Source organism: Poecile atricapillus, chromosome Z, assembly GCF_030490865.1.
Source record: "Poecile atricapillus isolate bPoeAtr1 chromosome Z, bPoeAtr1.hap1, whole genome shotgun sequence".
Taxonomy (NCBI): Eukaryota; Metazoa; Chordata; class Aves; order Passeriformes; family Paridae; genus Poecile; species Poecile atricapillus.
Window position 1 is genome coordinate 118,180,185 of NC_081289.1, and position 27,159 is coordinate 118,207,343.

Here is a 27,159-nt window from a genome sequence, read left to right on the forward strand (position 1 = left end):
GAAGATGATAAAATGTCATTTTCCAACATCATAATAAGAGCTGCCAAAAACATTTGCATGTCTTTAAATGCAGAATAGCTGCATAAAGATTTGCATACACACTAGTGTACCATTGACCCATTTCTCCCATTATTTACTTTTCCACTTCTGAGAATGTCACAACTAATCACAAAACAGCTAGAGAGAGGTCTGAACTTCAGGAAAAATAGTGAAGGAAAAGGGAACAATAATTTCTTTTACTACCTATTTTCTGTAATTTAAGTACCCACTTCTGTTCTGCAAAGGCTGTAGAAGTTAGTAAGAACTTCTGTGAAGTAGGAAAAGTGCCTCTCTATCCTTTTCCACCCCTTCTTCATGAATCTGTTATGAAGTTCAGAGAGGTTTCTCAATAGTCTTTAACAAAGGGATTGTCTTAGCATTCCTGTCTGGAGTTCTGAGCTGCTCAATAGGCGAGTAGAGAGGCTGAAACTCAGGCTTCCTTTTTAACAGGCAGATAAATTATTGCTGCTTTTTATACATGGTGACATTGGAGATTAGAGTTAATGATCTCTCTGAGAAGTCAAGCTATTTGCTGGATATGTATTTCATACAATACCTTCAATTTTCCCATGTATTTGCTTTAGGAAAATTTATCGACGCATTTTGTGGACTTCTGCCATTCAGAAATCTCTGAAGTGTGGAGCTTAAAACAAACAGTGTGGCTTCTAACATTTAAATGCTTTTGTTGCCAAATTTTTTATTTAAGACTGTGGTGCTTTGGCAGACTGAGGTGTTGCCCTGGGAACACTGCTGAAGTCCTGAATGTTTCACTCTTTCTGTCCTAGTACAATCTGGAACAGAGGTATTACTAGGTTCATTTATGAAGGCTGGCATTTCTCAGTGTAATGAGACTTATGTTCATAGTAAGCTCTACAAGCTAAACCAGTGCCTTCCTACTTAATTGTTAAGGCAATTAATTTTGTTTGTTTGGAGATTTTTGGGATTATAATTCCATTTCCTTCCTGTTCTTAAGTACCAAATATCCATATGAATATTTTTTTGTGGCTTTACTTGTTACAGTGCAAAACTATTGAAACAAAACTATGTTTTAAAACAGAAATATTAATTTCATTAATGTTTTGACTCCAGCTCTGCTTTCTTCTCACTTTTTCCACTGTGACATTTCTGGTAAAGTGGTTGACATCCATCAGCATCTGCAGAACCTCTAAGGTAGCAGGAAGACTCTCTTCTCATGCTGTGGATATGACTGTGAACACTCTGGAAATGGGACAATCTAATGTTTTGGCCAAAACAATGTGTTCTCCTGTAGCTGAGAATCACCAAATCATGTCTGTGGGAAAGGACATCTTGGTGTTTGGAAGAACACTACTCAGAACAAGGACAAGGACTGCAGCTGTTCACATTCAAGTATCATAAACAAAATTTGGGCACAGCTCATTAAAAATGCAGGGAAAGTGGGAGCTTATTTGCGAGAGACCGGCAAGGGCAGGGCTGCTGCATGGGTGTGAATGAGCACAGCAGTCAGCCACAGCCTCAGGGCATCTGGGCAGGGCAGTGACAGCGACGGGACGGGACGTGTCAGCAGCCAAGCGGTCGTCAGGTGACAGCCAGGTAAGGAGCCACGTCCCAGCTCAGTCTGGGAAATCCTCACGGTAGTTTAGGGAAGTAGTGGAGTCACCATTTCTGGGGATACTTACAAGGCGGACTTGTGTCAGTTTGGGGCATGGTTTAGGGATGGACTGGCAAAGCTGGATTACTAGTTGGGCTCGGTGGCCCTTTAATGTCTTTTCCAAACCGAACGACTCTTTGATTCTCTGACTGAGAGAGGGCAGCCCAAATGGGCCTCATGGGCAGAGGGGCGAGGGGAAGCTCGTCAGGGCCGGTTTGAACAGCGATGCCTAAATGCGGTCCGATGCGGCGTTCTGAGATGCACTTTGCTTTAGTTATCTTTTTATTATCGTTATTCATTTATCCCTCCCTTCCTGCCCCCGTGCACTGACGTAAAGGATCTTTCCTTCCTGCCACTGATTGACAGCCGGAGAAGCTGCCGCTGCTATTCCCTGGGAGGACGGGCCCGGGCTCCCCGGCGGTGCGAGGCGGCGCTCCCCGGGAAGGCGGCGCTCCTGCCCGCGCCCCTGCGGCCGGAGGAGCGGGAGCCGCGGCGGGAGCAGGGGGACACCATGGTGGTGCCGCCGCTGCTGCGCGCCGTCATCATGGGGCCGCCCGGCTCCGGGAAAGGCACCGTCTCCGCTCGCATTATCAAGCACTTCGGTGTGAAGCACCTCTCCAGCGGCGATCTGCTAAGGGACAACATGCAGAAGAAGACAGGTAGGAATAGGGACGAGGGTAGGGATGTGTGCGCGGCGGCGGCGATCCCTCTTCCCGTCCCTGTCCCGCGGGAGCGGTCCCCGCGCAGCCCTGAGGGAGCCCCCGCTGACACAGCTCCGTGCCCGGGAAAGGACACACGCTCCTTCATTCCTGGGCACACATTCCTGCCCCCAGCCCCGCTCCTTCCCTCCCGTCCCCTCCCAGAAGGGACAGCGCCTCTTTAAGGGGGTTTGCTGCTCCCCAGTCCCACTCTGTGTGACCTCCACCCAGGCAGAGGCTGGGTGGCTTCAGACAGCTCTTCTGGAGGCCAGAGGCACTGAAGTGGGCCTCATGTCCGCAGCCGCGGGTCCTACATACGCTGTCACTTGCCAGCCTCTTTCGTGAACGTGTACGGGGTTATCTGGGGTTATCCTGTTTTCCTTGTTTTGTTACACCTCATCGTTTCCTCATCTTGAGTGCTTTTTGTAAGCAGCCAGTGGTTTTTGTACCCGTGTTTCTAATAGCTCTGATAGTTTCTCGTGGTTTCTCATGGTTGCATCTTAAAAGAGAAAAATATTCACACCTTTTAAAGGCAGGGCAAGAGGAGGGGTTTTGGGCAATCAGACTTTTTTGGATGTTCATTTGATGGTTAGAAGTAAAGGTACCTAGAATTGTTAACAACTGTTCCAAAATTAGGCCTAGTCCTGAGCTGGCTGGCATAACAGCGGTGCTTTCAAAAAAAAACAATGGGCAAAATTTTCAAACTGCATAGCTTTAAAAATTATTATTGTCTTATGAGTTCATATCATGCTTAGATTTCAGCATGGTCTGTGTTTACATACAACGATGTTTATACTAGGTAAAGATATTAATTATTCTTGATGTGTAGTCCTACTTGACCTCTGGCCTCAGCTGAGATACCACAGTCCCTTTCTCTGGTGGATTTTTCAATGATGGACAGTTTCCTCCTGACTTCCATATCTGCTTTTCTACATGGTGGGGTGAAAAACCTCGAAAGAACCATCTCAGGCTGCACATGATGAAGTGAGGGTATTATTATTTCCAGCAACTTCAAGCTGTAGAATATCACATTCACTTGTGAGTGATTCACTGTCGTATTATGCCTAGGTTACTGGCAGTCTTAGTTTTGGAATACTCATAAGCATGTTTGAAGGTGAAGCAGTTGTGATGTGATTTCCACATGTCTTCACACAAATTCACACAAATTCTGCTTTCTCAGTAAAGATAATCTGTACAGTTGCTGACTTTACCATAGTTGATGCTGTAGATACTGTAAATTAAGAATTTGCTAGGAGCACGCCTGTGTAGATATACCTGATTATCTTAATGCTATTTCTATTTGGTTGCACAGTTGTAAGTTTTTATTTAGAGGGTCACAAAACTGTTCTGTTATGAACTTCTGGTGTAAGACCTGGTGGGTAGCCATCCCAAGAAAACAAAGGAAATGTTATTTTACCAAGTGCTTTGAGGTTTACAATGTTTACTTAATACTTCAGGTTTTGTGCAAGACCACAGAGCACCAGAATCATGCTGAAGGTTGTGTGAGAAGAGGAAATTGCAAGTGGAAATATCAATATTGCTTGAATTGAGGTGGGAGCCTGAAGTGACGGAAGAGAAGTGGTTACACAAATAATTCTTGGTGCATTGGACAGATGAAAGACTGTGAAGGAGAGAAAACCTGTGAAATGGAAGTTTAGCAGACACATTAAAATCCAGAATATGAGGGAAGAAGCCAGTGGACAGTTTAAGAGGTGAAGTTTGCTCTAAATTAGCTACAGCAGAATTTACCAGAATCTGCTACTGAGTTTCTCATTCACAAGTAAACCCAGATGAAACTGTATTGCAATTTAATTGAAAGTCAGTCAGTAGCTGCAGAAATGGTTTGCAGAGGGTTGAGGTGAAGTATGAGGTAGTAGTACACAGAAAATAGGAGAGCAACTGAGGGGCAACTCAGGGAGCCTTGACAAGTTCAGTCAAGGCAAAGACCAACAAGTTTTGATTATAGTAGAGGAGTTCTGCAATTTCCAGTTCTTTGTGAAATGAGTTACAATAAGACGGGCAGTTAAAGCCCTTGGAAAATCAGATATAGTTAACAGTAGTTATATGGTGCAAATGCAAAATTTGCATTGTGTCTTGTGAACATGGACATTGCTGAGAAGTCCTGTTGGAAATGAATGTCCTTATCATTCCGCAGTTATTACCATGTTCTTCTGGACAGTGGAGAGTCTGTGACCACCACTCTAATGCTAAGGTAATTGTTCTGATTATGGCTAGAGCTTGATTGCTGTAATGTGGTCAGAACATGCCAATCCTTTGTAAAATCATGGAACATGGATACATGTCATCACCTACAAAGGAAAGAAACTTGTGTTACCTGTAATTCTGAAGATTGCCTGCAATGGTTTCAGACCCAACCTGAAAAAACACAGAACTAAACAAAACCCCATGAAGTCCCACTCCCAACAGCAGGGATGAAAAAAAAGAAAAAAAAAAAGAAAAAAAAAAAGGAAAGAAAAAAAAAAAGGAAAAAAAAAAAAAAAAAGCTGTGAGCTAGTGTACCAACTTTTTGTCCTAATGTATGACTATTTGGGTATGCTTGTTCTTATTTCTTTCCTCCTGTAAAAGTGACTTTCTAAATGACCTGAGTTCCGTAGAGAGGGACAAAAGGCAGCGTTTTTCAAGCTCTATTGGTCTAATTATAGCTTGCGATATTCTAAATTTTTCTGGGTCCAAAAACTCATGAATCTTTCCAAGGTAAGTAATAATTGCTCCGTGTGAACCTTGCCTTGTGCATATTTTTAGATCATTGTGGCTGGAGCAATGCTGCAACATAAATCAGTAGCAGCCAAGCATCAAGTACACATTAAACTATCTAGACATGATTTATTCCTTATCCCAATCTGCTTTTGTGGGTTACATGGTTCAAAGCACACTAGGACTAGAATAATAAAAGAGGTACGAAGAAGGGAGGTAGGGAAAAGAAGAGACACTTTGTACCCAGGCAGACAGTCACCTTTCAGTTTGTGATGTGCTGGAGGACTCAGGCACTGTAGTTTGATGCTTTTCCATACAGTGAGTATGTTTTGAAGTCAGGCCAAGGTGCACAGTGCATCTTTCTAAATGCTCTTTGTACTTTTCAAAGCCTACTACAGATGTGAACACACACTAAGGGGAAATTGTTCCTTTATTTTGTTTTTTTTCTCATCACCAAAGCTACTATTTGCATTATTTGAGGGCATGTACTGCTTTTCAGTTGCCTCATCTGAAGAAGGGCCTCTGTCCTGTTGCACATTCTAGGCACTGGGTGATGGGAGTGGCATTTGTCATTGCTTTCTACTGAAAGTGGTGATATCTTGTGTGGAAGATATGGGATGTCCATCCCATTTTCTCTTCCTTAGTTTTCTGTAACTGGGTCTAAACTGGCTGCAAGTAAAGGCTTCTGCAGATCCACAATTAAACCAATCTAGCTGCTCTTCTGGGTTACTTAACATAATTGGGTAATTGTTTTATAAATGAAAGATATGGAAACTTTGTGCCTAGGACACAACCCAGGCAACCGAATTTTTTCCTGGCCATACCCATGATTTGGGTGAAATCATGTAGGAGCATGGTGTGATAGCTGGAACTACAACGCAGGGATGGAATTTTAGTGAGACAGTGGGATAAATGACTGGTACTAAAGGTTAGTCAGTTCCATGGCAAAATTCTAGTGTCCATGTGCTCCCATAAATAGTGTACACTATCTGTAATTCCTCTTGCAACTCTAGTAATCATAAAAATACATATCTGGCAAGCGTGTCCCACTACAGATGGCTTTCTTAAATGCCAAAGGCATTTATATTTGTAATGAAGCCTAAGTTAGTAACTAGCCATTAAGCTGAGAAAATAACTTTCTTTTCAGGAAGTCTGAGGGCTGATATCTTAATAAATTTGTATCCTTTCTCTTTCTTGTTTTGAAGACTCTTGGCTAATGGCGTCTCCTCATTTTAGTTTTTGAAGACCTTCAAATTTCAAATACATCCTAGTAAATTTATTCAGAATGTGTGAGGATAGAAGTGTGTTTTGCCCTACAGCTAGATCAAATTAATCTCATACATATTTTCGTGGTCAGATCCTAGTTGATCATACAGATGTTTTTTAATTTTGGCAAGCATGCTGTCTGTCTTGTTTACAACTTCTCTGCGTCATCCCGATCAAAATAATTTTTTCTGCAGGCTTGTGGTCATTTTTTCCCTTGCTGGAGGTCAGAGATAGTGTAATGCAACTTTTACTTTTGCAGAAGTGGGAATCCTTGCGAAATCCTACATTGATCAAGGGCAGCTTATTCCAGATGACATCATGACACAACTAATGCTGAATGAGATAAAAGGCCTAGACCGGTACAACTGGCTATTGGATGGTAAGTTATCATGTTGGATATCACTATATATGGAGAGAAAACGGGTTCTGGAAAACTTGTGACTACTTTGGTCACTGGTTGCCAGCTTGTTGTGAAACTTTCAGCTGATAGTCTGCCCCAGTTTCTTTGGCTGACAAATGCTTCCGGTGTATCCTGCCTTCAGAGCATTACAGGATCAATTAACTCATGTTTAAAAGAGTAGTTCAATATTCCAGAAAAATTTCAAAACTGGCAATTCTAGTATCTTTTATGATCATCCATATGGTATTTCCCCTGTTAAAATAGGCATTGAGAAGTTTATTTTTAAAAGTCTTTTCTTATTAAAATCCTTGGGAAGTGGAAAACTTTTGAAGGATGGGGCTTTGGAATTATTTAAATAGCAAGGTAGGAATGCGATGCAGTAACAAGGTGAGTATGGAAAAGTAAGTGTGCAGCAGTGTAGAATGTAATAAAAACCATTGCTTAATTGTCCTAAAAGGTCGCTTTCATTTGCTGTCTGGTTCTGTTCTTCAGAGTGTACTGCTTTGCAATTCTGCAGTGTAAGCTCATTGCTTCAGCATTGGCACCAGAGAGAAAAAGCATTTGCTGCTATCTTTGTGAGCAGGATGACTCTTGTTATTCCAGCCCGTGGGAGTACAGTTGGATGCCCAGCACAAAAAGTGTCTAGGCTGGATGCATGTCTTTTCAGACTCTAGTCACAAACTGTCTCAGTAGATAAAACAAGAAAGTTATTGGTGTGGCTTTCTATTTAGAGGGAGTGAAAAACACACAGTGGTCTCTGTCCCTTAGTCGTTTATTATAGTTATATTTATATAGTTGCTCCTATGTACAGTGATATGTTTTGGTAGCTTTAGTCGCTTTATCACAGTCGCCCTGTGATAAAGGCTTCATTCCCACAATTGTAAACAGTACAATGAAACCTAAACAATAAAGCAAAGAACGGCAGATACTGTGGTTTTTTTTCTTCAGTTACAGGTTCCATGTAGACACAGTTCCAGTCATGTGGATCTGGATGTGTAGCTGTATAGCTGTGCCTGTTGGCAGCTCTCAACAGGAGGACTGTGTTGAGACCATAAGAGAATAAATCAGTTTCTGCTGCATCTTAACATGCTCCTTTAAACTTTTGGAGCAGAAATTTTGTCTGCATCAGCATTTGTAATGAGACTCAGTGAGTTACACTAGGGATAGCTCTGGCATAATGGCCTTCGTAGGAGCAACACTGTTCTGTGGAAATATGTTAACCTGAAATCTTTAGTTTGGTAACTGCAATACAGAACAAACAGATGGGGTCAGTTAGCTGAAACCAGTTCAGAGCTGCTGAACTGCTTGCTCACTTAGCCAAACACCGATTTACTGCCTTACAATATGTTGGTGGCTTCTAGAGTCATAGCAGATGTAGCAGTGTGAGTCATATGTGTCTGTGGGTATAATCCATTTAGATTTATGTGCTGTATAATCTAGAGAACTTCTATAGATGAAGATCTCCTGGAATCTTCATAACTCATCAAATCTTGCAGACCTTTTTCTGTATAGAGAAAACACTATGTAGAAAATGCCAGTTCAGTTTTAATGAAATGCTTTTGTGAAGAAACTTCAATTTGTTGAGGAATTTTCTCGTTACCCAGTACCAAGCAAACTCATTTTCCATCTGCATAACTTAGAAGCATGGTGGCTGCTAACAGTAAGAAAGATCAGCAGCTCTTGAACAGTGTTCAGCAGCAGTGTTGGAGATCTGACTCTTCCTCTGCTCTTAACATTTAGAAGCACTTCCATGATATAATGTGAATGCATGAGAAATAGGATGAGGGCAGCTCATAACTATGATGCACACCAGTTGCGAGAGGCTTAATGCACAAGAAAAGCACTTGGTCTGAGTTAATCAACTCTATTTCTAATGTTTTTCCTTACTCATGCAATGGCCAGATCAACCAACATTATCCAACAGTTTCTCAAGCTTGTACCTATCAGTACTTGCCTTTATGGAGATGTTTACTTGTACAGCATGACACAAACTAAAAGCTACTGAAGAACATGATACTATGCTAGAGCTTTCTGAGGAGAGGAATTGTTCCAGTGAATACAGGACGCAATAGCATGTTCTTCAGTAGCTTTGACCCACTGAAGGTCTTGTGCTCTATTTTTCATTTCAAATCCTTTGTGGAGACCTTGGCTTTCTTGTTCTTTGTTCCTACTGCACTCCTCCAAAGTTCCACTAGATTTATCTAATAGTTTAAGGCATAGAGTAGGGAGCCACAGAGTTCATGGGGAAAAATGCAGCATCTTTGAAGTGAAAGAGACAGGTTCCTGATCAGCCTGAGTGTTCTCTCAGTGTTCACATCTGAGGATAGTTTGATACACTATAACTTTTAGAACCCTTCTAAATCCTGGATTGTCTCTGGTAAATATATTTGGCTTACTGCAACTGAATTAAACAGTTATAAACTGTTTTATTAGTTTTATTAACTGAATAAAACAGGTTGGTAATGGCTACCACCTTAAGCCAGACTTACACAGCTGTGAAAGTAAGAGATGTCACAGATGTTTCTAAGTTGTTCTGACTTCTGAGTGAAACTGGAGCTTTTATTATTCCAAATGTGTATACAATGCTTTTATGCAGTGTAGTATTATGTGGCATATATGAACACTGGGTCTTCTTGCACTTATTTGTTGGACCATTGGGAAAGTGATTAGCTGAAATGAAGAAATGAAAGCTGGGAGGCATTTAAAAAGTTAAAATGCCGTGACACACTGATGATGCCTTGAGAGGCTACCTGGAACAGAGGCTAGACAGTGTTAAAGGAATAAAGTAGGTATTTATTAAAAAGCATTCAGGCATAAAAAAACCATACCTTGGGCAGTACAAGAGCCTGGATGTGGCTCTGCTCAAGCTGGACCCAAGAGGGATTCAAGATGGAAGACAGGTCACACGTTTTCACACTTTTATAAGATTTGGTACATTTATATATTGGGGCTAATGGTCCAATTACAGCTTCAGGTTATGAAGTCCCATCCTCTCATATTGCTCTCCTCAATTCACTGTTGTTTATACTTTTTGGGCCTGAAGCTGCAATAGTGTCCCCATGGTTCTTGGGCTGGAAAATGATTGTTTTGTCTGAACTGTGAAGGGAACTTCCTAATTCTTTATATGGAGTTCAGAGTTATGTACCAATGCAGTACAGAATCTGGAAAATATGAAAGCTTAAACTTAAGGTATCATTGAAAGATACTGGAAAATCTGATGTATCTTCCATCTTTATAGAATAGGACAATGCTTTTTGGCTTTTTTGCTGTGTAACTATTATTTGCTCTCATGACTCAATCCAGCTAATTTTTGCTATAACTCTGCTTTTTGAATTTTATGAAGTTGTTTCCTTTAAAAAGGTTTCCCCAGAACAGTTGCTCAGGCAGAAGCCCTCGATAAAGAATGTCAAATAGACACTGTGATTGACCTAGATGTGCCATTTGAGACCATAAAGTGTCGGCTTACAGCACGCTGGATCCACCCTGCCAGTGGCAGAGTCTACAACCTTGAATTCAATCCTCCCAAAGTGCAGGTAAGCAATAAGCTTTGGTGTTGGCACTAAATAAGTGCTGTACTGCATTTGCTAGCTGCAGTAAAATATTGTTTGCATATGTTGTTTCAAAACACAGCAGCTCAGAAGAAAAGGGCTCATTTCATTTCTTGGGAGCACAGAATCTTTTTGGAAACACTCTGCTGGTATGAGGGTATGTTAGTAACGTGGTAGAACCTCTTAAGCTGGTGGACAATGTATTTGTTCTCTGCAGAGCAGAGTGGAACACCATGGTGTTTTGTAAGCTCTTATTAAAGCTGTTCACTGATCTGGAATACTGTCTGCCCTGCACACTGGCACAGGGATCTGAGCATGGTCTTAGCCTCTTTGCAGCCTGTACAGTCCAAAATACAGCTTTCTTTTCCTTCCTCCAGAGGAGTCATGCTTTATATATAGGAAACACCAAACAACCAGTCAGAGAAATTCACTTAATGCTTTCCCTGTGTTTATATTTAATCAGGATGGGTTATTTTCAAGGGAAGAGCTGCTGTACTGCAAAACTGGATGTAGAAACTTTCAAGTCAGGGAAGCTTTTCAACAAATTTAAGAACTTATGACTTGAGATGTCCCAAAGAGGAGCTTGAAGATAAAGACTGTACATTGTTACTTTAATTTTTTCTGAGAACAAGGATTTGATTTAGTGCAACTCAGCTAAAACTGTATTTCGTCCTTAACTCTTAATAACTTAGCTGTTGTGGCATCACATTTCACCTGGAAGCTCTATTAATTTACATCAGAAGCACAGCAGGCCCTGTAGTTTTTGGATTTGTTGCAGGAAAAGAGGCCAGCTTGAAATACCAGGTAAGCGCTGGAAGTGAGCAACTGGAAATAATGACTTTGTTTTGTTTAAAACAAATTGTTTAAAACCATGGTTATTTTCAATTAGAGAAGAGCACAGGCAACATGGAGCAGAGAATTATCAGGCTTACCAGAGTAGGCTTCAGCTGCCAGAGCTTTGCTATTAGGAACTGTTTTACCTTTCACTAATTAGCAGACTTATCACAACACAGTGGGCTGCAATACTTAAAGTGAAAACATGGAAGAGAGCTAAACAGGTGAAATACAGTTGTCCCTCTTATTTTAACAGTCCTGCAAAATACTTACTTAGAAGGAACGAAAGTTCACAAATTAGGTCCCTACCTCTGTAGGGAAAGCTTCAGCTGACTCTTACGCCATTTTTTGTTAGTGTTGCTAAATGATAACTTTTCCATTTTGCAACTTAAAATCAAAGGGCAATTAACTCCTTTGTCCATTTTAATATTGTCAAATGAAGGTCCAATTTACCTCGTTTCCTGTTATACAGGAATGTATTACCAAAAGTATCGTTTTCCCTTGTACGTGAAGGTTTTGTTTTCATGTTTCCAACTTTCTATGAATGCTCCAGAGGACAAATTAGTCAAGTTACTATGATCTAATATTCATTGGCAATACTGAGAAAGTATCTTTAACTGACAGACTGTTTTACTGGAAAGTCAACAACTTATATTCCAGATAAGAACACAGGCAGCAGCCTCTCTCTTTATAAGCAGAAATCTATACCCTGATTAGGTGGAAATTGATCATAATTTAAATAGAAAAATCACACAAAGCATGCTTAAAGAGAAGTAAGAAGTATACTCTGGTGTTTCCTTTTAACCATAATTAGGGCATTGATGACATTACTGGCGAGCCACTTGTTCAGCGTGACGATGACAAGCCGGAGACTGTCAGCAAGAGGCTGCAGGCTTATGATGCACAAACAAAACCAGTTCTAGAATATTATCGGTAAGTAATAAATTCTCTTTCCATATTTCAAAATCTTACTGTGCATCAGCATAGTGAGGAACAGATCTCTCCAGTTACAGAGTATATTATACCACAACAGTGAGTGTGGTGGGGGTAGTTGTGTAGCTTTCATGAACTTAGTAAGAAATCAGCCACTAGAATGGGTATGGTTTTCCAGTGTTGCATGAGACCTTCTGGAACCTGTGTGGTAAAACAGCCTATCACTGCAGCCAGCCACATTTAACTTTATAAAGAATGCTATGCATTATTCAATACATAGTAGTACTGAGCAACAACAGCTCTGGTGGGTGAGGTAACACCAGCAATTCTTTTTTTTTGCAAGAACTTACGAGTACTTTGTTTTTTATATGTATGGGTAGAAGCTCTTCTAACAGGTGCAAGGGGTCAAGAAGTGATACACAAATAGAGAGACTGTTAATGAGGATTTAAATGTGGCTGCTCTAAGATTGGACGCTGCTAGCAATACTCTTTGGGAATAAGTAGCTAATTCAGAATTGTCATTTGCATTGTGGAGTAGGAACAAATTACTAGTTCGTTTAAGAGTCAAAATTATATGCAATGTTTCTCTTAATGTAAAGTTGCAAGTGTCATACTGCTAATATATAGATATACAGTAGGTCACCATGTAGAGCTTTACCTTGCCTAGACTAAGAAATCAGATTCTGACAACATCAGTGATTGTCCTTTCTGTATTTCCATATTCATTGTATTCTTCCAGGACTGTTGAGCAGAAAAATAGAAGCTCCATCTTTGGTGTGGTTAGGTTTTGAAGTTTTTCTAGATTGCTAATGATATTCCTGGTTTTGTTAGATTTCTAAAGTGAAAATGTTTTAGAGCATCACAATAAGACAGACGCCTAAGCTGTAACTGGTAATAGCACACTTGACAGATAAAACTAGCTCCTACAACTAATTCAGAATAATGCTCTTGTGTCTGGTTATTTTGCTTGTCTTGATGCACATTCTTTGATGCATGAGGTGCAGCCTTATAATTCCTGGGTTAGTCACAGTCATCTGGACAAAGTCTGTACAACACGTGCTGTGTGACAACATTGCTACTTTACCCTGTTTGTGATTAAGTGCTCTGCAGACAGCCATCAGTTTTATGAACTGATGTGGTCAATAGCCAGCTCTTTGAGGAACAGAGTAATGAATGTCCAGCCTCCATTTCCAATGCTACAGGTGTTCTTGGTGTTATATCACATGCATATTTTCACATTCCTACCAGAGTAATCTCCAAGTGAGGCAGATATTTTGAAACAATTAAAGAATTTGACACATGTAACATTTTCTTCTTTTTCTTTCTTAGGAAAAAAGGATTATTGAAATCCTTTTCTGGAACAGAAACCAATAAGATCTGGCCACATATCTATGCTTTCCTTCAAACCAAGTTGCCAGATGTGAGCCAGAAAGATGCTGCCAACCCCAGGTGAAAATAGATCAGGCTTCTGGTCATCTGTCATAGTTCACTCCTGATTACATGGGATTCTGAAATCAAGGATTTGTCCAAGTAGTCTACCAGACTCATCAATAATTAAAGTCCAATCCTGTCTTTAACTTACATTATGGTAAAATTTTGTTGCCTGTGGTTATCATTTTAATGCTGTATTTTTTTATATTAAATATACTGAATTTAAAAAATACAGTAACTGTCTTTAGCAAAATCAGGTATTCTCGTGTCTTTTATTTGGAAAATACATTTCCAGTGTTGATTGGTGAAGGAAATACATTTCAGAATACAGCTTAATTAGAAAGCACATTGACTGATTTACTCAGTCAGTAAACAAAGCAATGACAAAGACATGAAAGCATGTTTCTTGAACATGTAGCTAGCTGGAGCTAGCCAAAAGCTGTGAAGAACAATGACCACTGGTCTGCAAAAACCAGTTTTTCAGACCAGAGCTGGTGTGTATGGAAATTGATCTTATGGAAAGGTTAGCTTCTTATTTGCTTGCACAGATGCGACTTGATTTTGTTCACCATAAATTACATTTAGCACCAGGGAAAATTATCTAAGCAAGTAGTATGTTTATGTTTCTGCCTTCAGAGCAATGATTTTGTAGGCATGGGAAACGGAGTGTCAATGATGTGTAACACATTTGATAAAGCCTCTGTCTTTGTGTAACCCTGTAAGACTTTATCAGTAAAAAGATAGCAGATACTGAACAGATTAAGTGTAATCTGGTAAATCTGTAGCTAGATGATCCTGACCAGTGAATGTGCCTGTTCTACTGTCCTTAAGAAGAAGTGGTCACTGATGCCAGTGACCTGATTTCCAGTGGTCAAAATATTAACTTTGGCATATTACTGTAGCAATTTTTATTGTAGCAACTGGACTGGTTTTCCTGAGATTCTTGTCTCTGACCAGCTCTTGTGTTTATTGACTAGATAACTGGAAATACAAACCTCCACAGCCCACACTTTTTAATAGCCCAGGGAATGTAGACATTGCTATTTTTCAGTGGCAGTTTCAAGACTCAGCAAAACGTGAGGAACAAACAACTCTGTCTAGGTAATGTCTGAAGTAGCTGTGTCCTAGTAATGCAGGTTCCAGTCTCCTTTAGCAGTGACTGTAAACAGCTGGAGTGTTGACATACTTTGGATTGCATCTGCACATCCAGTTTTAGTATTATGAATATTGAGACATATTTAAGTGTAAAAAGAGATGGTCAGTGTAGAATTTGTGATATTTCCCCCTTACTATAAATGAACCATATAAGCAGCAACTATCACTACAATCAGTTTTATCTCATTTAAAGAAAGCTGGCCAAGAAAATTGACCACTTGTACTATCCTTTTGAGGATATGTCTACATATTACAGTGAGAAACTCTGATTAACTGCTTGTTTTTTTATATTTTGGTGTCAATAAAAAACAGCCCCTCCCTTTTTTTTTTTTGCCAGCATACACAAATTCCTGTGAGCCAGAAGGAGCAAGGGGAGGGAATCACATTATTTGACACTTATGCCTGGCACCATCCAGTTTTATCCCCTTAGAAACTTAAAAAATAGCTTATTCTGTTTAACAGGTTGCTAGATCAACAGCTGTATTGCCAAGGGTAGCAGTTGCAAGTCACAGTGTTACACTGCCCTTACTATCCCTTGCATACAACATTCAGTTAAAAAACAACCTGAAGTTACTTGTTTTCCTTTAAGTTTCCCTTAATTATTAACTAATTAGTAAGGAGGAGGCACTGTTTACTTATCCTTTCCTGAAGTATCTGTCAAACTTAACAAGATGCAGTAGAAATTTTTATCTCCCCATTTGCATGTGTGACAGAACTGCTCCTTGCTCTTTTATCTTCAGACTGTTTGCAAAAAAGGCTAGAGAGCAGAAGTCATATGGAAACTACTTCTATGAGTGGATCTGCTATTGCATTGGTACTAATACTCTGGTATATTCTACAGACTTAAGACTTTTTCACATTTTGGCTGTAGGCAAAACAGAAAATTACTGGATTCTATTTCACAGAATCAGAATCATTAAGGTTGGATGAGACTTCCAAAATCATTGAGTTCAACCTCTGACCACCAGCACCCTGCCAAATAACTTACAGCACTAGGTGCCATGTCCAGTCATTTCTTAAACATTTACAGGGATGGTGACTCAAACAATTCCATGGATAGTCCATTCCAATGCTTGACAATCCTTTCAGTGAAGAAAGTCCTGATGTCTAAGCTGAACCTCCCCTGGCATAGCTTGAGGCCATTTCCTCTCATCCTGTCAGTTCTTAGCTGAGAGAAGAGACCAAACCCCAGATGGCTACATCCTCTTTCAGGAGTAGACAGTGATAATGTACACCTGAGCCTCCTCTTCTCCAGCCTAAACAATCCCAGCTCTTCTCACAGGACTTCTGCTCCAGACCCTTCCCCAGCTCCACTGCCCTTCTCTGGACAGGCTCCAGCAGCTCCATGTCCTTCTTGGACTGAGGGGCCCAAAACTGAGCAGAGGATCTGAGGTGCAGCCTCCCCAGTGCTGAGTATGGGGGACAACCCCTGCCCTGCTCCTGCTGGCCACACTATTGCTGGCACAGGCCAGGATGCCATTGGCCTCCTTGGCCACCTGGGCACTGCTGGCTCATGTTCAGCTGCTGTCACCAGCACCCCCAGGTCCTTTTCCTCTGGGCAGCTTTCCAGCCACTCTGCCCCAGCCTGTGGCACTGCCTGGGGGTATTTTGCCTGAACTAAAAACTAGAGGTAAGCTATGATCACTGAACTTGTGAAATCAATATGCCTTCCAGACCTTACATACAATCAGAACAACTCAGTAACGAATTGAGAGTGTCTACTGATACCATTATCTGAGGCATAAACTGTCTTTGCTAGTCTACCAATTGCAGGATACATTTTTACAGACAGACCTGCTGTAATAGCAGAAAGTCAGAAAAGCACAGTAGAGTTTCAGAGTGCAAGGTTCTGTGGAAGGCCTTATCTAGAAAATGCATTTGGATTTCCAGCTTCTTAAACAAGAAGCTTTTAATGGTTTTCCACTTAATGTTTGAATTGACAATGTCAGAAACCCACTCTGGTTGAGTTGCATATGAAGTGTCTTTCAAAGACTGCATGACACTGCCCCACCCCCCCCCATGTGACCTGTAGCACAGCTTTTTGTTTAAACTGAGGTCTTAGCCTAATCCTTGTACAAGTTTCCTTCATAAATTACTTCTACCATAACAAGACATGGTTTTTAAAAGATAATCTGAAGTTAGCTTGATGAACAAGAAGAGAATCAGACTCCCAGAAATCATACAACCCAGCACTCATTTGTAGACAAGTGTTGCTTATCTTTTAGGATTAAACCAAGTTATGTTTAATGAAAGTACAATATAACATTTAGATCCCCTTAGTAGAGGTAGAAAGCCAGTGTTTTAATCTAATCCATTCAGATCAGAAATACTGATACCAGATACTGATTTATTGCTATTAGTGATAACCAAATTTGAGAGCTTATACTGTCAGCAAGGTAGCATGAATACAGTTGCGATCTCCAATACTCAGAGTAAAACATATCCACATCTGTAGTAAGACAATAGCAGATTCTACCAAGAATCTGCTGCTTCTTGTAAACATTGTATTTGTGCAGATGTTTCATTTCTAAAGTCATGAAAGGCAAGGTTAGTAGCAGAAAACACATCCAGTTTCACATTCGGCAATAAAAGAACCCTGCTCTTCAAAGACAACTAAAAACCTAGCAGCACATTTCAAACAATATTACAAGTTCTTTCCTTAATTACCCTTCAAAGTCCCTCCCCCCTGCCCAAATCAAATAAAAACAACAAAAATCTGACACGAAAAATAAAGTGCAGTACCCAGAAAAATAAGTGTCAAGAAAATAGCCATGTTTGTTTCTTTGAGGGGAAAAAAAAACAAAACCAAAGGGGAAATAAAAGAGTACTTGGCCTCAGTCTTAAAAGTACTATAATGTGTCCATCATTTTGGATTCTTCTTCATCTCTTTGTATCACAGAGTTGAAACTGCAGACATCTGTGTTTATGGAACCTTGCAGATCTCCTGTGTTCTGCAACAGATGAAAAATTGACAGCGTTATGCTCTGTAATTGTATAAATGGAGTGAGAAACTGAATGAGAGAGAAACAAAGAAGACTGTTTGTGTTGTCTATCTTATGATGAGTCAAATTTACAATAGAAAGGAAATCAGGACTGAAAACATCATCAACCAGTACTATGTCACTGTCCTAATAATTTTTAAAATTTGCTACCATAGTTTGTATTTGGTCTTAGTATTTTTAGCACCTAACTGCATACTTACATAAAACTCAGCTGTTTGATCTACCTCTGAGAGGTACTTTAATCAAACTATTTCAAACAAGTACTTTCAGTTGTGACTCCTTTCTTAATAAATATTTTTTGACAATCTTTTAAGTTGTTTCTTCATTCCAGAATATGGCCATAACTGGAACTACAAAAAACACCTAAGTATGCTCAGTTTCCTTTTATCACAAAGGGAGACTTTCCTTAGGCTTGACTTCTCTTGCCCAGAGAAGTTGTGGAGTCCCTTGCACTGTTCAAGACCAGGCAGGATAGGGCTGTGAGCAGTCTGGTCTATGACAGGTGTTCCTACCATGGCAGGGAGTTTAGAACTAGATGATCTTTAAGGTCTGCTCCAAATCAAACCATTCTGTGATTCTCTGACTTATTTGACTGATCTCATGATTTTACACTACTTGTGGTGATGACTGGGAATGCAACTCTAAGATCTGATCAGTTTGGTCAGGCAGTGTTTATTTTAGGCATGAAAATGTAAAAGCACTGAACAAACATATACTTTTGACCTTATGCTGATAGTGTGTGAATTCCAGCCCATGTATGCCTTGTGTATTAATAAAGCTGCATGATATATCCCAAGCACTAGCAATTCAAGAAATAATCTTCATTATGTCTCAGAAAGGTACAGCTTCTCTAGGCAGGACCTAATCCTGCTTTGGTTAAATTAAATTTTAGAAATAATAAACCTACCTGAAAAAAAGATGTCCACTCTCCCACACAACCAGGACTGACATTGAGATCATGGAGTAACATAGTTTGAAAGCCATGTGATTGTGACCAGATTCTCACTCTTGTCTTGAATGCCTCAAGTTCATTTTTAAAGGCCTCAAAGTAGCCTTCTCCTGTCTGCAAAGAGAAAAATGAAATATTTGTTCTTCAGCCAGATTTAATTTTGAATTGTAGATACACAGCGCTGAAAAAAATCCATGCAGTAATGATGTCTTACACCTTCTGGGGAATAACCGTGAACAACTCAGGAATAATGTTAGTCAATTTAAAATTACATTTCGGATAGATTTCTTTTTAAGATAATCTGTAGCATTTATATGCATAAGTAAAGTAACTGATTTATCTGACATCATATAAAACTAAATCTAACTTTTGCCTTTCATTTATTCCAACTCAGAAGGTATCCTTACAACAGGTGCTTGTTGAAGCCCTTTGGTCAAAAGCAAAGCACAAACTAACCCACATTTTAACTACACTCATTTAGGCAATATTAAGATCCATCTGAATCTTGAACAACTGAACACAGTCTACAGCAAATCACAGTTTCACTTTCCCCACCTTTTTCCTGCACAGCTCTGGATTGCCCTATTTCACTCATGAGAAAGGCACACTATCTATGTATCTGTCCCACTGTAAAGGGCAGATGAAAAGGAAAAGTTGTGACAATACATAACTACACTTTGAAAACATGTGTAATTAGTCAAAAGTCAGACCAGTTAAAGACCAGTCCATGTCTGCTGTTGTTACTTAGCTATTACTCGTCTGTAACACACCTGCTGTCCCTCTGCTGCATCTTGCTTTCTGCCAGCAACAAGCAAAATCCACTAAGCTTTCCAACCTTTTTTCAGAACTGGAATTGTAACAAAGTATTCTCGCTAGAAAATAGTTTCTAACAAAACACTTTCCCATAAGCCTAAATCAGTCAATGAATTATTTAGCCTCACATGGTTAGGAAGAAACCCTCTCTAAAACACTGCTCTCTTGTACTGTATCAAGATTTTCTCACATTATTACCCAAATTGACTTACTTTGGCTTTTTGGAAAAAGAGACGAAAACATCCTCTTGGATCCACATTGCAGCTTCTGGCAATTTCTATAATAAACTGCATTACAACTGCTTGGTGTGCTACTTGCTCCATCAGAGCTCTTTTCTGAAAAAAAAAAATAAAAAAAAAAAAATTGAAGTTCTAATTTAAAGAAGTTTCCTGTGATTATATTTCTAAAATTCAGGAGCATTTCCTTTTGCTCCAGTTCCTAAGCATATATAAACTGATGCTTACAAAAGCAAGAGGATTCAACGTTAACTGTGACTAGACATAAATGTGACAATACACTATCAATAAAGTAGAGAGGGTTGGAAGAACAGTTAAATAGCTAATGAAGTTGGTCACCTTCCTACTGTGCAAATGGAAAAACGTGTGCTTCTAGAGATTTAAACATCTTCATACCTGTTCAGCTTCTAGATGAAAACACCACAACATGAGATACCTAGATGTTTCTTCACATACAAGGTATGGATGATCAGATAAAAACCTTTGACTATCATCCCATCTGCTCAGCATGCCTAATAAGAGAAATATAAATAAAAAGAAGTTAAGATATTCTAAGCAGATTAAATTATTTAACGCAGCAAGGAAGTTACTTGCACTGATACCCAGTATACATAAAAACTTGGCAATTTACTAACCTCAGAATGACAGCATGCAGCTAAATTTGGGGGTTTTAGTTAAACCATCTCACCAGTGCTGAAAGAACATTACTGGAAGGCATAACTGGACTTTGAAGATACTAAAATTAGATTATAACAGTCATTAGATTATAACATTAGATTATAACAGCATTTCTAGTAATGCTGATAATTTATTTTTAATCAGTTCTCATATACTAACAGAGCGCTGTAGGTATCTACTACAACACCAAATAGCTTAAAAAGTTTATGGACAGAGATTTACATTAAGTGATTCTAACAAACACATATCCTCTAAATGTCTGCAAATAAAAACACAAAGAACAGAACCTGTAATCTGTCAAAAATTAAAGTACTTCTAAGACATACTTTGCTAGACTTCTAGAAAAACTCAAATTAATTATACAAGCAGCTTGATCTCCAAAAACAAAGCTATATCAGTATTGGAAAGTTAATCAGAACTTTGAATTGTGGTATCATGGCACAATCTTCAGGTAACAAGCTGAATTTAAAAATGACAACTCAGTACTCAGAGCACTTCTTAAAACTGTCCTTCAAGTATCTCTGACAGTCATTACTGGCAACAGGTACCAGATGTACAGCTTCACCTGTCTATCAGCATATAATTATAAATGGGCTAAAGATAATTCAATGGTAATGACCAAAGCTAAACTTAATTCTAGCAAACAGCTATACAACAGCTTTTATTTCTTTTGACTGTTTTCAAGTTATTATTTTTATGTTCTTTATTGCTTTGAAGTCAGAGCAGGATCCAGAAGCAGGATTCATGCAATATAGCAAAGTCCACACAGCCCCTTGGTAGCAGCTAGCATGGAACAAATGACTTCAGGAAGCATTAATATACTGTGGCTTTCTAAAATGGACTTAGGTATCATAAATTAAAATAATAACATGGCTTTGAACTCAGGAAGTGTAAAATAATTACCTTCTGTAATAAGGTTGCTTCTGTAACAGTCTAATTTGAATTTAGACAAAGAGTAATTCTGCCCAACTCAGCTAGGAAGCCTAAAAGATAGCCTCTTTTTTATGTGCTGACATGCACAGCAGGGGAGATGTTTTCTAATTCTAATGTCATTACACTGAACAGTTAAGGTACTTGAGAGAACCTGTGCCTATTACTGCTATTTGCATATTCTGACGGTGTTGTGCCTTGATACTTGGAAGGCTTGCTAAGGCCAATAGGGCTCAAAGCCCTTTCTTTAAAATAGCCTTAAGCCCCCCAGAAGGAAAAGAACTTAGTGAAAACAAGTTTGTAAGAACACTGAATGTGGCAATCTAGTCTTATTCTTGATTGTTCCAGAACTCCAAATATGGCTATACTTTACTACAGCATGAAACCAGCCTGAATGACAAGCACTTCAGAGAACCACAAAAATTTCAGAGACAAGATCAGCTTTGTGCTCAGTCAGGTTAAGCAATTACAACAGAGCTAAAGTGACACCTAGTGGATAGTATAGTTTACTAGCATACTCTCAGTGTAGGTGTTAAACATGTCCATTTAATCAGCAATTACCCTTACAGATTAACAGACAACAGAAAAACATTTAACAAAACATTTAATTTAATCTCCTTTAAAGAAGGAGAGAGCCATGGATGACCCATGCACTTCTATATACATGACCTGTATTTCTAGGAATGTCCCTGCCTTTTCCCACTGGTGTGGAGTATCCCTTTAGTCCTGATAAAATAAAACTGAACAGTCTGTCATTTAGGTCTTTCATTTATTAGCATTCATTCTGTACAAGAAGGAGCAAACCAATACAAATTCTGTAGTAACCACAAGGTGGTTGGAAAGGTGTTGGAAAAACAGACTCACCAAAGTGTCTAATCTTTTGTTCATGTTTTTGCATAAGTGGTTCAGACACAGCTTCATCTTCAATTTCTTTTCTTTTTTGATTAATAAAACTCTGAGAAAGGAAAAGATTGTACTGTCACATAAATTCCACACATACTGTTTAGTGATATAAAGGAGCTATTATTCACTGAATGACTAGGTTGTAAGAGACCTTAAAGATCAGAGTCCAACACATGCCCTAACACCTCAACTAAACCATGGCACCAAGTGCCACATCCAGTCTTTTTTAAACACATTTCGTTCTGTCAGTTGCTGCCTGGATAAAGAGACCGACCCCCACCTGCCTACCAACACCTTTCAGGAAGCTGTAGAGAGTGATAAGGTCTCCTCTGTGTTTTCTTTTCTTCAGGCTAAACAACCCCAGCTTCCTCAGCCATTCCTCACAGGGTTTGTGTTCCAAGCCCCTCACCAGCCTCGTTGCCTCCTCTGGATGTGCTCAAGTGTCTCAATGTCCTTCCTGAACTGAGGGGCCAGAACTGGGCACAGCACTCCAGGTGTGGCCTCACCAGTGCCGAGCACAGGGGGAGAATGACCTCCCTGCTCCTGCTGGCCACATCATTCCTGATCCAGGCCAGGGGCCATTGGCCTTCTTGGCCACCAGGGCACAGGGCTGGCTCATGTCCAGCCAGCTGTCACCAGCACCACCAGGTCCCTTTCTGCCTGGGCACTGTCCAGCCACACCATCCCCAGCCTGTAGTGCTGCAGGGGGTTATTGTGGCCAAAATGCAGGACCCAGCACTTGGACTTACAAAACTTCATCCCATTGGATTCTGCCCATCCATCCAACCATTCCAGGTCTCTCTGCAGAGCCCTCCTCCCTTCCAACAGACCGACACACACTCCCAGCTTACTGTCATCTGCAAATTCACTAATGAAAGATGCAATACCTCACCCATGTCACCAATAAAAATATTGAACAGGACTGGCCCCAGCACAGACCCCTGAGGGACACACCACTGGTGCCTGGCCCCCAGCTGGGTGCAGCACCGTTTACCACCACTCTCTGGGCCATCCAGCCAGTTCCTAACACAGCACAGAGTGCTCCTGTCCAAGCCATGGGGTGCCAGCTGTTCCAGGAGTGTGCAGTGAGAGACAGTGTCAAAGGCCTTGCTGAAGTTCAGGTACACAACATCCATTATAATTTAATATGTTACTACTGAAATGGCTGTGTTCTAATTTCAGACTCATGTCATATTTGAGAAGGTTTATTTTTTTAGAAAGTGCATTACCTAGTAACAGAATTTGAAAATCTTCTTATGGTCTTCTGTATTCAGATAGGAACTTAGTGATCTGTTAGTCAGGAGAATTATGTACATTGCAGCCTGGATCAGATCAATCAATGAAATTAGGAGATGTGATAGTGATGCCAAATTGATTTTTGCTTTCATATATTCCTTATGTATATTTGTAGCTCTGTAGCCTATTGTTGTATAACTGTATAGATACATAGCTAGAATTTTATCTACTAAGTTAGCAAGAAAGACAAAACACCTAAAGGCTCAATCCTAATCTTGGTTCTTCTGAGACCAAGGACAACATACGATAAAGAACTAGAGAGGAACGGGGGGGGCTTCAGAATAAAGTCGAACCAAGAGGGGGAATTACCTCAACATCTCTGTTTCTAATTGGGCATTCTTGTAAATTACACAGATTTACTAATTTTATAAAACTGTAGTTCCTCTATGTCACATGTGTACATTTGGTGCAATTTTCAGCATGCATTTTGGCGTGTTGTGCACCTGATGGGACCCTTCATAGAAAGCTAACCACATTTATCACCTGTGCCTAGCTTGTGACTTTAGGGCTCAGAAAAAGGCAAGGATAGCTGTTGAAAATAAACTTTGAAATCAAAGATGAGATTCTACTATTAAAAAACTTCATGCTAAATAATTTGTATTACAGTAGACAGTATTAGAGGCAAACTAACAGTTTCATATTCTGGGTTGGATAGGGCCTTTAAAAACCACAGAATTTCAACCCTCCTGCCCAGGCAAGAACATCTTCCACTGGATTAGGCTGCTCCAAGACCTGTCCAGTCTGACCTCTGTTGCTTCTAGGGATGGGGCATCTACAGCTTCCCTGGGCAACCTGTTCCAGTGTCTTGACACTGTAACAATTAAAAAAATGTCATCCTTCAATCCAGTCTAAACCTACTATCCGTTTAAAGCCACTCCCTCTTGTCCTGTCACTACAGGCTGTGATAAAAAATGTTTCTCTCCATCTTTCTTCTAAGTCCCCTTTAAGCACTGAAAGGTCACATGAAGGTAAATAAGGACTCCCTGGAGCCTTCTCTTCCTCAAGTCGAACAACCCCAGCTCTCCCTCACAGGAAAACACGTTTGGCTTTCTGGGCTGCGAGTGCTCATGGTTGGGTCATGTCCAGCCTCTCATCCACCAGCACCCCCAAGTCCTTCTCAGCAGGGCTACTCTGATCTGTTCATGCCCAGCCTGTGTTGATACTGGGGGTTGCCTTGACTGAGGTGCAGCACCTTGCACTTGGCCTTGTTAAAACACATAAGATCCCCATGGACCCACGTCTCCATCTTGTCCAAGTCCCTCTGGAAGGTTTCCTTCAGGTCTGATAACTACACCACTCAGCTTGGAGTCGTCTGCAAACTTGCTGAGAGTGCACTCAATGTCTCTGCTTAATTTTAATGAAGACATTAAATAACACTGGTCCCAATACAAACCCCTGGAGGACACCACTGGCCCCTGATGTCTATTTGGACTCTGAGCCACTGACCACTACCCTCTGCATGCCACTAACCAATCACTTTCTTATCCACCTAATAGTCATCAAACCCATATCTTTCCAGTTTAAGATGTTGTATGAGACCACATCAAAGGCTTTGGACAAGAGCAGATAAATGACACCTCTAACTATTCCCCTGTCCACTGATGCTGTCACCTCATCATAGGTCACTGATGAGGCCGCTGAATTGGTCTGGCAGGACCTGCCCTTGGTGCACCTGTGCTGGCTGTCCCAAACCACCTCCCTGTCCTACATGTGCATTAGCACAGTTTATAGAAGGGTCTATTCCATGATCTTCCCAGGCACAGAGGTGAGGGACATATTATGTTTTTGTGCTGTACAGGACACATAAGACACTCAGAGACTAGTAACAACTGGAATGAACAAAAGAGGCTAGCACTTGTTTCCATAATAATGCACAATAATGTAGGTCCTACCTTATTAAAAACTTCTTTACTAACAGGATCTGTGTTCCATAGATTCTGTCGTTCCCTCTGGTTTAGTGCTTCTTCTTTTCTTCTCCACTCTTCCTCTCTCCATCTCAACTCGGCAGCTTCTGTCCTTGCTTGAGCAGATTCCTGATCACAGGATTCTGAATTATGCAGTGCTAAATTACCAAATTTTTGCTGGGCTTCTGCTAGGTTCCATGTGCATTCTACAGAGTGCTTCACAAACTCTCTTTCTTTTTGGCAGGCTAATTCAATCCCTTGGCTGTATGTCTGTGAGGAAAATCAGACATGCTATTTATGGAGAGAAAATTATTGGTTTACAGTTTCTATAGAAGCAGACTGGCCTAAATCCGAGGGTAATAATAATGCATCTGGAAGACACCTTAGATATGCAGCATTATAACAGCGGAACTAATGAAGCATGGCAATGTACAGCTATGTCTTCTAGAAAGATATTTTCGATTCAAGCCACCTTAACTTTATTAAGTGTATCTGCAAAATCACGGAGCATGTACTGCTATCAGTAATAGTCTCCAGACTGTAAAAATACCTCTGAAATAGCTGAAATCCCTCCGGCTATCTTAGGCCTGGAATATTAGCAGCAGACAAGCGTGAGAATAGTCTGAATATACATTTCTGATAAGAAAGTACTGGGTTTGTGATGTCAGATCACAATAGAAAAGTCACTGCATGCATTTCAGGATTATTACCTAAATAGAGGACCAACATCCTCTCTTGAACTGACACTAGAAGTGGTACTTAAGTTATAAAGTGGCCAAGGCCCAGCACAAACACATGCTCCTTTTGGTCAAATCTGTTGAGGATGTCACCACTCATAGCTGAGAGAAAAAAGGGCCATCTTAAGCAACCCTGTTTACATTATTTCCAGGTGTGTGCTCAGAATTCACACTCAGTAATTCAAGAAATTATCCTCTACAGCATATGTCATGCCTTTCCCAACAACGGTGAAGAAAAAATGCATCCATATGCATTAGTTCCTTAGCATTAGCCTTCCACAGCCACGTTATGAAATCTGCAGTGCTGATAACCTCTGGCAGGGGCACACGAAGGACAATTTGTAAAAGATTATCTGGAGGAAACTTTAACTCAAGTAAACCAAACTTACTGTCCCAACTTTGGGAATTACAGCATTTTTATTTCCGCAGTAAAAAGAAGAGAATTCCACCGTTGTAAAAGTACCGTAATGGCAGCTACTCGCGGGAACACACAGAATTCCTTACAACGCGTTTAGAAATCGCCGCCTCGCCCCGGCCAAGAGAGAAACACACCGCCTACCTATCTGCTCCTTCGGCAGGGGACGCTGGGATAACTCCAACCCAGCTCCTTCCGCATCGCCTGCCCGCGGCGGAGCTGCCACCAGGGCGGGCGGCGCCAGACCCCCCCTGTCCCCACCGGCCCTCAGAGTCCCGCCGGCCGCTCCCGCACGGCCCCATCCCGGCACGGTGACCCCGCTCCCCGCCGCGGGCCGCGCCGCCCGGCACCGACCCACGCCGCGCCCCCGAGCGCCAGACGCGGTGCGAGGGGCCGGGGCAGCGGGGCCGGGGCGTACCTGCACCTCCGGCAGGCGCTGGCGGAAGGCAGCAGCCTGTGCCCGCTCCTCGTCCTCCTCCTCCGGGGCGCCGCCGTCCCGGGAGCGCGGCAGCCACAGCGCCATGCCCGCTGCTGTCCCGGCGGCGCGACTCGTTCGCCGGAACTGGGGCAGCGACACTTCCGCCGATCGGAGCGCGGCCGGCAGCGCCCGCCCCCGGCGCGTCGGGAGGAGCGAGTGAGGGGAGCGC

At 41.0% G+C, this 27,159-nt stretch overlaps 2 protein-coding genes across 4 annotated transcripts; one reads left to right on the forward strand and one right to left on the reverse strand.

Annotated features, from left to right (window-relative positions):
• The first annotated feature begins 1,526 nt into the window (after positions 1–1,526).
• On the forward strand, positions 1,527–17,603 carry AK3 (adenylate kinase 3). 3 transcript variants are annotated; one of them, XM_058865269.1, is made up of 6 exons: positions 1,527–1,611; positions 2,007–2,328; positions 6,608–6,727; positions 10,109–10,281; positions 11,945–12,063; positions 13,393–17,603. In XM_058865269.1, exons 2-6 carry the CDS (start codon positions 2,181–2,183, stop codon positions 13,514–13,516), a joined length of 684 nt encoding a protein of 227 aa, XP_058721252.1. In that variant the 5' UTR covers positions 1,527–1,611; positions 2,007–2,180; the 3' UTR covers positions 13,517–17,603. The 3 variants fall into 3 exon arrangements, with proteins under 3 accessions (XP_058721252.1, XP_058721251.1, XP_058721250.1); XM_058865268.1 differs by lacking the exon at positions 13,393–17,603 and adding an exon at positions 10,989–11,100 and having other exon boundaries at positions 1,590–1,611; positions 2,036–2,328; XM_058865267.1 differs by having other exon boundaries at positions 1,597–1,611; positions 2,036–2,328.
• CDC37L1 (cell division cycle 37 like 1, HSP90 cochaperone) lies at positions 16,541–27,159 on the reverse strand. Its single transcript, XM_058865265.1, has 7 exons — positions 26,931–27,159; positions 25,349–25,630; positions 22,122–22,212; positions 20,046–20,161; positions 19,626–19,748; positions 18,559–18,714; positions 16,541–17,600 (listed from the first exon to the last, which is right to left on the reverse strand). The coding sequence occupies exons 1-7, from the start codon at positions 27,033–27,035 to the stop codon at positions 17,499–17,501; spliced, it is 975 nt and encodes a 324-aa protein (XP_058721248.1). The 5' UTR covers positions 27,036–27,159; the 3' UTR covers positions 16,541–17,498.